The sequence below is a fragment of the Pocillopora verrucosa genome, chromosome 9, assembly GCF_036669915.1.
Source record: "Pocillopora verrucosa isolate sample1 chromosome 9, ASM3666991v2, whole genome shotgun sequence".
NCBI classification, from domain to species: Eukaryota; Metazoa; Cnidaria; class Anthozoa; order Scleractinia; family Pocilloporidae; genus Pocillopora; species Pocillopora verrucosa.
In genome coordinates this window covers 2,363,536-2,376,976 of record NC_089320.1, presented here as the reverse complement: position 1 = coordinate 2,376,976, position 13,441 = coordinate 2,363,536, and the positions used below count along the sequence as shown (strand labels likewise).

The following is a 13,441-nucleotide window of genomic DNA, read 5'->3' as shown; positions in this document are numbered from 1 at the left end:
ATATGAATGGAGGTAGGGGGCGAGTCTGTGGGTTACATGTGGAGGAATTAAAGATGCAAGTACGAACTTGCCTTCTTGTTTTGCAAGTCAGCAAACTTTAGTAGCGATAAATAAGTCATGATTATGCCTTTACCACTCATTTTAAATGTTTGGGATTTCAAGACGTAGCGTACAGCTTGTCAAGGAAAACTCAACCCTGTACCATCGACGGATTGTCTTAGCTCTGAACATCATGGCGGACGGCGCGGAAGACAAGCCATTTTTGGTAGAGTATGCTGCACAGGGAAGAGCTAAATGCAAAACTTGCAAGCAACAGATAGAGAAGAGTGTGACTCGAATAGGAAAGCTGGTTTCGAATCCATTCGGCGAGGACGGTGGGATGATGAAACAATGGTACCACGTTCCTTGCATTTTCGATACTCTGTCGCGGGCCCGTGCCACAACGAAGAAAATTGACAGCACTGATGATTTGGGCGGATTTGAGAACCTCAAGGATGATGATCAGGCGAAAATTTTAAGCCTCATTAAAGGTTTGCAATGTCTTCTAAGAGGGTTTCAATCCCGTTTCAACGTGGATCCAAACGCTTTAGTTACTGTAATAGTTAAAATTTCTTGGGCGTTCTTTCATGCCACCTTAATTAAGCTTAATCCCGGAAAGTGACAGTAATTCTCCTTACAGTAGCATCACTGAGTCTAACATTAAGGTTATGAGAATAAAGAAAATGATCACCAACTAATATTAAAGAAGCTTGTGATTGTATACAAATTCTCCTTAGTCAGCACCTCAGGAAATGTGTAGAGAACAGTATGGAGAATATGCATATTAATGTTAGGGAGTAAAGGGTTAAGGATGGGCACGAATGAAAGCATATTTCTGCTTGGCTAATATTTGAAATAATTCTCCTTAACATGGTCTCATTTTTTTTAAAAGATCTAGCTGCCAAAATGTCTTCACCTAAAAAGAAAGCTGTACAGTCAACTCTTCCATATGGAAAACCAAAACCCTCAACTCCATCAAAGGTTGGTCCAGCAGATGGTAAAAAGTCTTCAAGCTCTGGCAGTGGAAGTCATAGCTCATCACCTCTCAAGGGGGACACTGATGAACACAGTAAAGACAACAGTTTCCGAGAATTCCGGAGAATCTGCATAAATCTGGCTGAAGAACCAAGCTATAATAACAAGAGCAAGATCTTGTCTGAATTCTTTGCAAAGGGGAGCTCTGGAGGTACATCAGAATCAGTTATTACAAGAAACAGCTACTTGTAGTAAACTGTTGTTTACTGCTTTTGTGTTTGCTAAGATCAGCTTTATTTTCCCCCAGATGGATTTACAGGAGACTTGACACTGTGGGTGAAAACACTACTGCCTGCAGTCAACAAGAGAGTGTACAACTTGCAAAGCAAACAACTTGTTAAATTATACAGTCAGGTAGCTGTGACAATATTACAGTTCATGAACAATCTTGCAACGCATGAAATTGCACCTGATACAGGCGCCAATGTGACTAAATTTTTCACTTTGGTGACCAAATCCTGAAAATTAGTCACCAAATTGGCAACTAGAATGTTTCATCATAACCTTACCAAGAGATAAAGTGAATTAAAAAGAGTTGCAAAGATAAATCCGCGGCAAACTTCCTCCTTAAGTTTGTTTCCAAAACACAGCACATGCATCTCAATAATTGATAACTAGATGCCATCTTGGAGTTAGGTGAGCTTGAACGTTGTATATCATCCATCCTAGTGTCCACTTTGCAGTTAAAGATCTTTATCTGCAACGCTGCAGCATAAAAAAAGGTTTTTTTTGTCTTTGAAAATGGTGACCAACTTCTTTTGAATTAGGAGCCAAGTGGCTATCAGAAAAAAAATTTAATTTCATGCCCTGTCTTGTATACAGCTGTTTTAAGAAAGGTTGTGTTAAATAAAGCTTAAAAGTGCATGCATCAACTCCAAAAGGTATTGTTGGTAATTTTCAGATCATTGTTCTTTGACCTCAGGATTTCAAGGAAATCAGAGAGGATAATAAGGCATAGTGGGTTTGATTAATTTATTTGTTTATATGACTTGTCAAAATTCATTGATTACTGGATACTCAGCTTACCTTTTGAGAATTTGTTGCATGTACTGTTGTCTTTTTGTTTCTGACAACCTTTCTTGAAACAGCTCTATGATTCTGTACCTAGTATAACCCCTATAAGTACAAGACTAAAGTTGTCCATTCTTTACAATTGCTTAATTATGTATGTTATATTGAATCCCAGGTTTTGTCACACCAAGAAATCTCTGATAGATGTAAAATATTTTTAAATGCATTGTAATGATTAATAGCTATTATGCCTCTTTGAACTTTTTTTAGATTTTTGGATCTAGCCAAGATGACATGATAACAGACTTAGAGCAGGTACAGTAATATTTTGAGTAAGGAAACTGACTTCACTAATTGTCTTGTTCAAATAATATTTAAAGAATAGCATATCTATTCTTTCAAGCTTTGCTGTGCCTAGAACCTGGGCTTGTGTTAATTCCTCTGATAGGAGAGTTCTTCAGAAGACTTGGGTTACTTCAACAGAATGTGAAGATGTTTTTCTTTTTCAGAGATAAGACTTGTCTTATTAAACCCTATTTCACTTCCACAGGGTGATGTATCAGAGACTTTGAGCACATTTTTTCAGAGCAGCTCACTGCTAAAACCTCTAAAGAAGAGTTTGATTTCATTACAAGAGGTAAGTTACTTTGCTGGGTAACACATGTAGGTACCTTTTGGTTAAATCTCATGAGTGAAATTAAATTGTTACAAATTAACTAGTTCTTTTGATACAAGGTTGATGCGTTTCTTGACAAATTGAAAACTCTAACAAAGGAAGATGATCAACAGAGGGAACTCACTAAGATGACAAGAAGGTACAGTGCCACCTTAATTTTTAATACTTTGCCAAATTGATTTTGACATCTTTGTTAAAATTACCTAACTTTTTTTTAAGCTGATGCAACAGCTGTGCTTCTCTAGTCTTTAGCATATACAAATGTAAATTCTTTTTATTTTTTTTGTCTTTATTTTGTTTTAGATGCTCTGCAAATGACTTGAAGTTCATCATTCGTCTTATCAAGCATGACCTGCGAATGAACACAGGAGCAAAACATGTGTAAGAATTAATTAAAACATGTTTTCCAGTACCAAATTTTTCAACTGAAAAAAACTTATTGTAAATCTGTATTACATGTTTGTTCAAGAATAATAGACTCTTTACACCCCAGCATCTGTTTACATACATATATTCTTCATACTGTTTTCCATACATTTACTATGGTACTGACCAGGAGAATTTGTGTGGCAATCAAGGGGTTCTTTTACTGGTGATCAAATCTTTTGTTCTCATCACCTTAATGTGTGATTTAGCTGTGATACAGCAAGTAGAAATGAGATGTCAATCACTCTTAGGAGTTAGAGGGTTTATTTTGACTGTTCCACCGATAACTTCCTTGGGTCATGATATCCTGCCTAAAAATTACCAAAAACAACAACTTCATTATTCCTAAAACCTCTGTCTTCAGGTAGGACTAGTGTGAACAATTCACATGATGACAATGTTCAATGTCAAATTTGGCCAGTGTGGACAGGGCCTCATAAATTGTTGCAACATACATTGTGAATGTAAATACTCAGCCCAATTGGAGAGAACCCGCAATGGGGCAAGATGCCCCTCAAAGGGTGGCGATTTTAAGGTCCCTGTCTGCTGCGTCATCCAAAAGAAACCAATTATTGCAGTCTCTCTGCATAATATGATGAACTGTGTGTGTCCTAAAGGTTGCACACTAAATCTTGGCGTATTTAATATGAGAGCATTAATGGTGTGTTACCACTGAGATAGTACAAACTATGTATTGCCAAACTGTGTGGGTCTTAAAGGTGCACACCAATAAGGCTTGGTGATTGTAAGGTTGCTGTACACTCTGTCATCCACAGGGTTCCAATTATTGTGATCTTTTTATATTGGTATTGCTTAACTGTGTGTGTCTTGAAGATGCACACCAATAGGGCTTGGCGTATTTAATATGCAAGCATTAGTGGTGTGTCTCCATTAAGATAACACAAATCATGTTTTGCTTCATATAAACCTGTGTGTGTCTTAAAAATGCACAGTGACAAGGCTTGGCTTATTGAGCGTGCAAGCATTAGTAGTGTGGTACATCAGTGTACCATTAAGATAACACAAATCATGCATTGCTAAACTGTGTGTGTCTTGAAGGTGCACACCACTAATGTTGGCGTATTTAATATGCAATCATTAGTGGTGTGTTACCATTATGATAACACAAATGACACATTGCTAAACTGTGTTTCTTGAAGATGTACACCAATATCATAATACGTGAAGGAAATGATTAAACCTTGATTTTAAAATGTTCTGTTTTTCATAGCATGTTATATATACTATTTTGATCACCCTTAACACCCTAACATCAGCAAGTGATATTCTTTATAACTTGCACTTACTATAATTAAAATTCAGGAGGTTTTGAAGTTTCGGATCATTTCCTTTATTCCTATGAGCCTAGTGATACCTTGGTGGGAAAAGACATGCTAGTTCCCCCAGGGGTTAAATGGCTAAACCATCTGCCATTACTGGTCATGTTTTAAATGTGTTGCATTGGGAATGCTGGATAAAGAGGGAAAGTGAAATCATTTACTTGTAACTTACCAATTTATATTTTCAATGAGTAAACTCAGTTTATTTTCTATGCACCTCAAGATGTTCATGTTTTAGGATGTTAAAAGTAGTAGATTACATTCAGTTCTCATCCACATAGAGCTGAGAGAGAATGAGTTGATTGTTCACTGTGGTGGCACTTGTAGCCTTTTCACTCCCAAAATCTGATTGTTAATTGTCCCCTCTAGCTGCTTGTAAATGAATCACGAGAATTTGGTGTTAGATCAAGCTAACAACTGCTACATGTACCTGATACATTTTAGCATTCTTGTTTCCTGTTTGCTGGATAATATATGGATATTATAGGAAGAAATTACTTGGTAATCACATCTGGCAGTAAAAAAGTTAATGAGGTTTTTTTTTTCTGATAGCATGAGGAAAATTACGTGCTTATGATGTGGAACTTTATTTGTTCTTTGCACATAGCTTAGATGCAATTGACCCAAATGCATATGAGGCATTTCAGGCATCAAACAACCTCACAGATGTTGTACAGCGATGCCTGCAGAAAAAGGAATCAAATGCAGGTGTTTTGCCAGGAATGAGTAAAAAACTGAGTATTAAAGCTTCCTTGATGACACCTGTCAAACCTATGCTGGTATGAAGTTTGTTTACTTTGTTACTTACACTGTTTACGTAGAATGAATGCTGTTTTGAATTGTTTCCTTTGCTTTGTTCTTGGTTAGCACAGTGAGTACCTACAGAAAGTGTACATATATCTAAGTTAAAGTGACCCCTTCATTATCAGTACAGGTGTTTCTTTGCCCATGCTTAAGTACTATGTTTTGAGCAATGCGATCTCCTAAGAGGTTTGTAAGGGGTCTCGCACTTCCCCAAGGCAAACTTCTCCTGGACTCGTCTCAAATCCTCCCTCCAGGGGAGAAATGTGCATCTTACAACAAGGGAGTACTCATAGGCTTAGTGACCAGGTACTGTCTTTAATTTTTGTATTTCACAGGCAGAAGCTTGTAAGAGTTTTTCACAGGCATTGAAGAAATGTCCCAAGGGAATGTATGCGGAGATTAAATATGATGGAGAGAGGGTCCAAGTAATCTGCTTTGCATTTAATACTTTAACTCCCAGAAGTGATAAAGAATGAATCTCTCTTAATGTTCTCGACAAATTTTAGTAAAAAAGGTTGAAAGAACAAAGAAAGTTATCATGCTAAAGATTAAAAATGCTCTAGTAATCTGTGGTTGCTTTACAATTAATATTGACAATTAATTTATATTTACATTTACTTTTTAAGGTTCACAAGAGTGGTAATGAGTTTCAGTTTTTCAGCCGCAGCCTCAAACCTGTCCTTGCACATAAGGTAAGCTGTTTAGAGCTTCACTGTCTTGTGGTACAACTATGTTTTGCTTTTTTGACATGCACGTAACATGCAGCACCATTACTTTTTTGTCTTTATCACACTAGGTAGCACCCATAAAAGATCATCTTCCAAAAGCTTGTCCTCATGGCAACAGTCTCATATTGGATAGTGAGGTATTTTGCTCTTGCATTTTGGGTTAATTTTTCTTCAGATTTGTGTTTTTCCTTGTAGTTATTGACATAAGTCTCTGATCATTTTTTCAATTTTTTTCTCTTTTAAGGTGTTACTTGTTGACAACAAAACAAGCAAACCTCTCCCTTTTGGAACTCTAGGCATTCACAAGGTAATTGCAGACTAAGTGTTAGTGTAAGTACATTCCTCGTTTATTAATTAATACTACGGTATGATGAAATGGATAATCACAGTTTGTAGATGAGTTTGGTGATACGAGAAAATTCCGCTGGGAGAAACTATTAAAATGCCTTCTCTCTCTCTCTCTCTCTTGTATTTTTGTTTGCAGAAATCGGCTTTCAAAGATGCCAGTGTTTGTTTGTTTATCTTTGATTGCCTGCAGTTTAATGATGAGAACATGATGAAAAAGTAAGTTCTGTAGTCACTTAATGGAACCACGTGTGTCTTGTAACGACAATGTATCTTTCACAGAGTAATTTGTACATGTAGCTTGAAGTTCATTTGACAGCTTATTGTTTTCTTTCCTTTCCCTTGTTTTTATGTTTGCTTTATTGTTTTGTTTTTGTTTGTTCTGGTTTTGGTTTGCTAACATTACTGTTCCCTGACACACTCCATGTTTTTAAGGAGCATGACAGAAAGACGGAAAGTCTTGGAACAAAATGTCACGGTCATCCCAAACAAAATAATGTTATCAGAAATGAATTTCCTAAAGGTAATGTTATTATAAATAGTTTCCTTGTGCACGTGCATGTAGATGTTTATACACTTTCAAATATTAATCTACAACATATAAGTAGGTATAAGATTTTCAGCTTACTAGTTGCCCTTTTGGCAATATGAATTCTGTCTTGATTCAAGTACAAGATGAGTACATACTGTTACTACATACTAATCAGGTAAACTTTTCATTGAGACTTGAACTGCAATGTCACCCTTTTTAGACAGAAAAAGAACTCTCAAAGTTGATGACGCGTGCCATCAAAGAAGGCCTCGAGGGACTGGTACTGAAGGATATCAATGTAAGGCGGCAATGCTATTGGTTATTATAATTATGAAGTTTGATTTGTGTAATAAATTGGAGTTCATCAGAGCGCTTGAAGCTAATACAGTCCATGTCAAATTACGCGCCCCGTTAAAATGACCGCTCTATGCTATAAAGAATATGTCGAGCAAAAGTACGCGCTAAAATACACGTCGCGTAAATGCGAGCTAAGCGAAGTTGGACACGAGATGAGGTGACTATGAATTGCGCAAATATTTCAGAAATACAATTCCTCTTGTTTATTTTATGCAGATAGCTGCCTCTAAAAAGCAGTCTTCCATAGAAAGTAACATTAATCTTTTTCATGCGCCTCTGGAAGCTAAAGATCTAACATTTGATCGCCAAACATTCAACCATATGTTTGTCTTCCTTTTTTCAGGGTATTTATGAACCAGGAAAAAGGCATTGGCTCAAGGTAAATGAGGCCAAAAGACCCAGATTTAAAATTTGTTGTAGTTGCGGTTCTTGCAAGATATATTTTCTTTTACAATAGTATTAGTTTTTTTCATACCTAAAAAGCATTACTTATCAGCTAGGCTACAAAGTCGTGTTTCTTCATAGCAGTTCTTACCAAAATGGAAAGCTGATAGCGAAGCTTCACTGTGAGTAGCGAAGCGGGCGGTAACTTTCTATGCACTAACATCTCGCCCAGAAGGAATTGTAATATTCCTGGTTGCTTCATTTTGCAGAATTTATACTTATTTACTGAGTGAAAGGGCTTGACGGAAACGTATTAGACTTAAGGTCGTGACTAATTTTTTTCCGTCTGATGTTTGTTTACAAGATGAAAAGGGATTATCTCGAGGAAGGTGCCATGGCAGATACTGCTGACCTGGTTGTACTAGGGGCCTACTATGGAACAGGCAACAAAGGTGGATTGATGTCGATCTTTCTTATGGGTGTCTGGGATCCAGCCGCAAAGCAATGGTGTACTGTGGCTAGGTGTGGCAATGGTCATGATGATAAAACCTTAGAGCGGCTTAATAGGGAACTGAAAATGAAGAAAATCAGCAAGGTTTGTGACGTGGAACAACAGATACCTCAGTAGTGCTTATACTTATGGGGTACCAAAACAGTAGGACTATGCCGAGATCCCTTATACAAAAGATTATAGTCGAAATCTTTAAATGTTCAATATCTTCCCTTTTTTTTTGCTTGTTAAGTATTTTCATTTTTTTTCCTTTTTTTGTTTTTTCGGTTCTTGTTTCTGATCTTGTTTTTTCTTTATTTGTTTTGATATTAGCAGCTACGGAAATCTTAAACAGTTATGTGAATTAATAAGGTGATGTGATTTGATGCAGGACCCTTCTAAAGTTCCTCTATGGTTGAACATACACCGAACTTTAGTTCCTGACTTTGTCGTCGAAGATCCAAAGGTAAAGTTTTATTCTTTAACCGCGTAAGAATGATTTTTGCTGTAGTTATATATAATGCCATTCTCACCTCATTTACTCAACGAGTTAAGCACACAATTGATGTATCTGTTTTCTTCAGAAATCCCCAGTGTGGGAGATAACTGGGGCAGAATTCAGCAAATCAACGACGCACACTGCTGATGGTATATCGATCAGATTTCCACGAGTAACGCGGATCAGAGACGACAAGGATTGGCAAACTGCAAACGATCTACCTCATCTGAAGGTATCTGAAGATTTGTTTGTTTGTTTGTTCGATCTTTGTGTTTTTGTTGTTGCCTTTTGATTTCAAGGTCTCACTTGGAGTCATTGTCTCCCGCAGGTTTTGTTCAAGAACTCGAGAGCTTCAACCAGTAAGTAATAAAATAGTGGTCCTTAAGCAGTTATTTTCAAGACAGTGTCTCTTCTGAAGTGCATTTCAATTTTGGAATAAAGAAGTTTGCGTTTATTTCTTTGTTTGTTTATATGTCATCTCTGTATGGTTGTTGTTGGTGTAAGTTATTTTTTAGGGAAAAGAAAGACATCGTTACTCGCTCACACAGTGATAATTTTTACCTATCTTTTACAGATGTGGCTGACCTTGTGGACAATGACGATGATGATAATGCTGCTGCTGATGATGATGATGCAACTGACGATGATCACGATCCTCCATCTAAGGACAAGGAGATGAAAAACGAAAGCCCTTCCAAGGAATCAAACGAGACTGAAAAAATAACAAGGAAGAGAAAAACACTTGACTATCAAGAAAATAGTTCTCCTAGTAAACGGGTTAGTGTGCGCATGTGTCTATCGTTAAGACGCGGTTCAGAAAATCTCACTCTTAGGACTTAACTTTGAAGAAGGGCTTACAACATTTCTGTTTGGTTGTGTTTCCGTTTTGAAATTTTTGCGCACAACTCTTAGCCATTTAGAGACCTTACTATAACTTTTTCATCACCGTAGAGACTTAAGGTCATGTAAGAGAATGAAAAATTGATGATGTTCGTAGCAATTTTGTGGTGGAATTTGCAAATTCTTCACTTTTGAATTTGATGGTTTGGTTGCAATTCCTAATAAGGACCTTTTTCGTATCCTCCTTAGGCCAAGTCAGCCTGCAAGTACGGATCGAAATGTTATCAGAAGAGTGAAGATCATTTGCAGAAATTCAGCCATCCGCAGGTTTGTAAACAAAAAATTTTAGCGTAGAAATTCGTCGTTGAACCACACCTTCGTTTTTGAGGATGAATGTGAAAACCTGATGATATCTCCCACCTCCTCAAGGTTACTAAGTATTCAGGAAGAAAAAAAATGGGGAGAATTTATTTGCGGAGAGATTCAAGGCAGGTCAAAGGGAACTTTTTTTATCGCTGATATTTCTCTCATGTGCTGTTTACCCTTTTCTGTTGTGTAGAATGACAATGGCGATGAATCTAGTCCAAGCAAGAATAAGGTACCTTGAACAATTTGTTCGCTTTTTTTGCTCCTAATGTTTTGCCAGAACGATCGTAAGAAGTTGCGGTCAGTGACTTAGGGTCCCCCAGCTTAATAAATTTTTCACTCCTTAAGACGAAAGTCCAGCTGTGATGAAAATCTACATTTTTTTTTCTTCAGAAAGAGACTATTGTGTTGTTTAGTAAAGTTGAGTGGCCTTATTTCATGCTTCATTTATTGTTGGACTTGCTTCCTTCATCACCACACTAAAAATAGTTCTTCTGACACTCGTTGTCTTTTTTCTTTCATTTTGCAGTTTTTGGTCGTAATTTTTTCCTGATTTGTAGTTGTTTTATTTTTCTAGACTCTAAAAGATATTTTTCAAGGACTGACCATATTTCTCGCAAACGATCTTGAAGATTCTGCGAAACTCAGAAGATACATCATTGCGTATCCTTTAATGCCTTCGAACAGCGAAAATGTTAAACAAACCACAGTCTTCAATTACACGTTTAAACAGTCAAATAAACAAAGCCATGTCAAGCTATGATATTCGGTTTCTTCCGTGGCTTTCCAAAGCTAATAGCATCACGCACGAGCTAAGTTAACTCATTTCCTGATTACGCTTTTAGATGTTTTCTTGATTTTTTTGTATATGGTTGAATCCCTTAATTAAGTGATATATTGTAGTTACGACGGAGATGTAGTCGGTGAGTTCGAAAAGACGACTGCAAGCCATATTGTGAGCAACACTAAGGTGAGTGTGCTTTCCAAAATTCACATTATTCAATACATGCAAATACTCGTATGTGACTGTATCCCTTTACGTTAAATTGAAATTTCACACTGAACACTTCACGATAATATTCAAATTTCTTCCTTTACACCTCACGCGTAGCCGTACCCTCTCCCCCAAGGTGAAACGGACGTTTATTCTTGTCATAATCTCGGCTTATTTCCATGCCTCATCCAGTATTTGTCGCACAATGTTTTTGTCTCAAAAACAAACCAATGTGAATTTCATTCTCAGCATTGGTACTCACATCTTAAATGGCACAGACACTATCAACCGAGATGTTCAGCAGCATGAAGAAATGTTTTTTATAACTCCTGTTGTAGTCATCAGAAAACAGTTAGACTAGAGCAATTAGCGTATAGAATTGGAAAACAGATGGTGAAAATTTTAGATGGAATTGAAAATAGGACGCTGTTGGACTTACTTTTGTTTCTTTTTATGTTTTATTCTGCAGGGTGGTCATACGATGGATCGACCAGTCAAACTAGTTTCACCATCCTGGATCTGGAAATGCATCAAGAAAGGACACCTTGTGCCCGAAAATAAATTTGCACTCTAAATTGTAAGATATTTAAAGTGAAATGTGTATTTATACAACGTGCTGTGCAACCACAAGGCCTATGTGTGTTATTCAATGGTCTCCTCATCTCGAATGTCAAAGTGTAAATACTTTATCACAAAATGCTATGTAATGCAAGAATTTTTTAGGTCGTTATGTAAATGCACAAAAGGCACATTGCGCAGGACTGTTTGGTGACAGTCGTCAAGTACGAGAGGAAATGCGTAGTAAACTTCTCTGCTGATATGTCAAAGAACTATGGGTAGTAGGATGACTGTTAACTAAGGTTATCATATTTGCCAATTGCATTGATCCCTGTTTCAATAAATTGTCAGCTAAACAGAGAATGAAACAAGCCATGTGTACAAAGTTTTAGAAAGTCTTGTTTTCGTACTTGTTTCTAGTTCACACTGCAGCGATTTATCAGTTACATGTATTCAAGATGAGTTATAGATCACAAAACTTAAAACAATCTCACTGCCTAAATGAATATTCCTCGTTTAAAGTACGAAACTGTACTAAGATGATTTAGGCGAATTTAATTACTTTTCGGATGTTTTCGGCGGAAATTCCTCATATCTCAGTAGGGGTGTTACACTAGCTGAATTTAGGCGAATTTTCGAAGCGTCTATTGTTTAAACAACATCGAAAAATCGCAATGATGACAAACCACGATCACTGAAATCCAGAAAGAGGTTAGCAATAGGTGGAATTATTGAAATTAGAAGATCCTCGCAGCTAAGAACACTACTGAAACGAGTAGTTGTAAATAGGACCTGGAAAAAAATTCAGGCCCGTACGGGATTTGAACCCATGACCTCTGCGATACCGGTGCAGCGCTCTACCAATTGAGCTAACAAGCCAACTGGGAACTGGTCAGTGAATTGGGTACAAATAAACATCCAAGTGAATGAAGATTTTCGATATATGAAAATTCACATATTTGCACTGCGGTGGAGAGATGAAATTAGAAGATCCTCGCAGCTAAGAACACCACTGAAACGAGTAGTTGTAAATAGGACCTGAAAAAAAAAATTCAGGCCCGTACGGGATTTGAACCCATGACCTCTGCGATACCGGTGCAGCGCTCTACCAATTGAGCTAACAAGCCAACTCCACCGCAGTGCAAATATGTGAATTTTCATATATCTAAAATCTTCATTCAGGTGGAATTATTGTTCACGGATCGACAGTCAAGAACACAGTTTGATTGGACATTACAACGGATATCTCGTGCCCAGGAGGTTATCATCTTCCACGCATGAGTAGAACCTGGGCTTTAGAATTGAGCTTATAAAAACCCCTTCCTTGTTCATTTGTCGTCATTCACTTCCTGCCTGGTTAAAAAGTGTGAGGCGTTGTACGACTGAGCTGAAGTAGACTCTGAAAGGTAAAGGCAATTTCACAGGTTCGCTTGTGGGCATAAACTGCGTTGTTTAGCTTCTGAATTTTCAAAAGAATCCGCATTTGTAAGATTTTCATTTGGTAACAACGAATCACTGTCAAACTGGTCCCGCCAAAACCTTCTGAACGTGTGGTCATGTCTAGTGTTTGCATGTCTAATTTCAAGAGCTTTCAGATGGCGTGGGGGCTCTATTATCGTATCAACTAATCGTTAACAAAATGGTTTCACAAAAACCTGATTTCTAACCCGGAAAGAGTTATGGCTAAGATACGAAGATCATGCTCTTGATTGATTGTCGGCCAACTCGATTTAGTCATAGAGAAGCTACATTTATTTGATCAGAAGCACATTTTATTTGTAAACATTCATTTACTCGTGTTTGACGATACTTTCGAAACATCTACTACGCGCAAGAAACGCCTTCTGGTTTGACCTGAGCGCCTACCACAACAATGACAGCGCCATAGTGCTGTACTGGGGAAGGCAGCTACCTGCAATATGCCGCGGTTTATTAGAGCTACCTGCAATATGCCTCTAATTTAGAAGTAAGTTTTTTCAGACATATAATGTTTGATTACGATAAAGTAAAACACAAA

At 37.3% G+C, this 13,441-nt stretch overlaps 1 protein-coding gene across 1 annotated transcript; it reads left to right on the top strand.

Annotated features, from left to right (window-relative positions):
- The first annotated feature begins 12 nt into the window (after positions 1-12).
- Positions 13-11,791, top strand: LOC131791348 (DNA ligase 3). The gene is made up of 26 exons (XM_059108683.2): positions 13-530; positions 932-1,225; positions 1,322-1,428; positions 2,356-2,400; positions 2,636-2,722; positions 2,821-2,900; positions 3,065-3,142; positions 5,135-5,306; positions 5,667-5,756; positions 5,958-6,023; positions 6,128-6,196; positions 6,304-6,366; positions 6,544-6,623; positions 6,840-6,927; positions 7,157-7,234; positions 7,637-7,672; positions 8,042-8,272; positions 8,559-8,633; positions 8,752-8,898; positions 8,995-9,025; positions 9,241-9,443; positions 9,756-9,833; positions 10,066-10,104; positions 10,450-10,535; positions 10,776-10,842; positions 11,336-11,791. The coding sequence occupies exons 1-26, from the start codon at positions 146-148 to the stop codon at positions 11,438-11,440; spliced, it is 2,880 nt and encodes a 959-aa protein (XP_058964666.2). The 5' UTR covers positions 13-145; the 3' UTR covers positions 11,441-11,791.
- Positions 11,792-13,441: the final 1,650 nt, after the last annotated feature.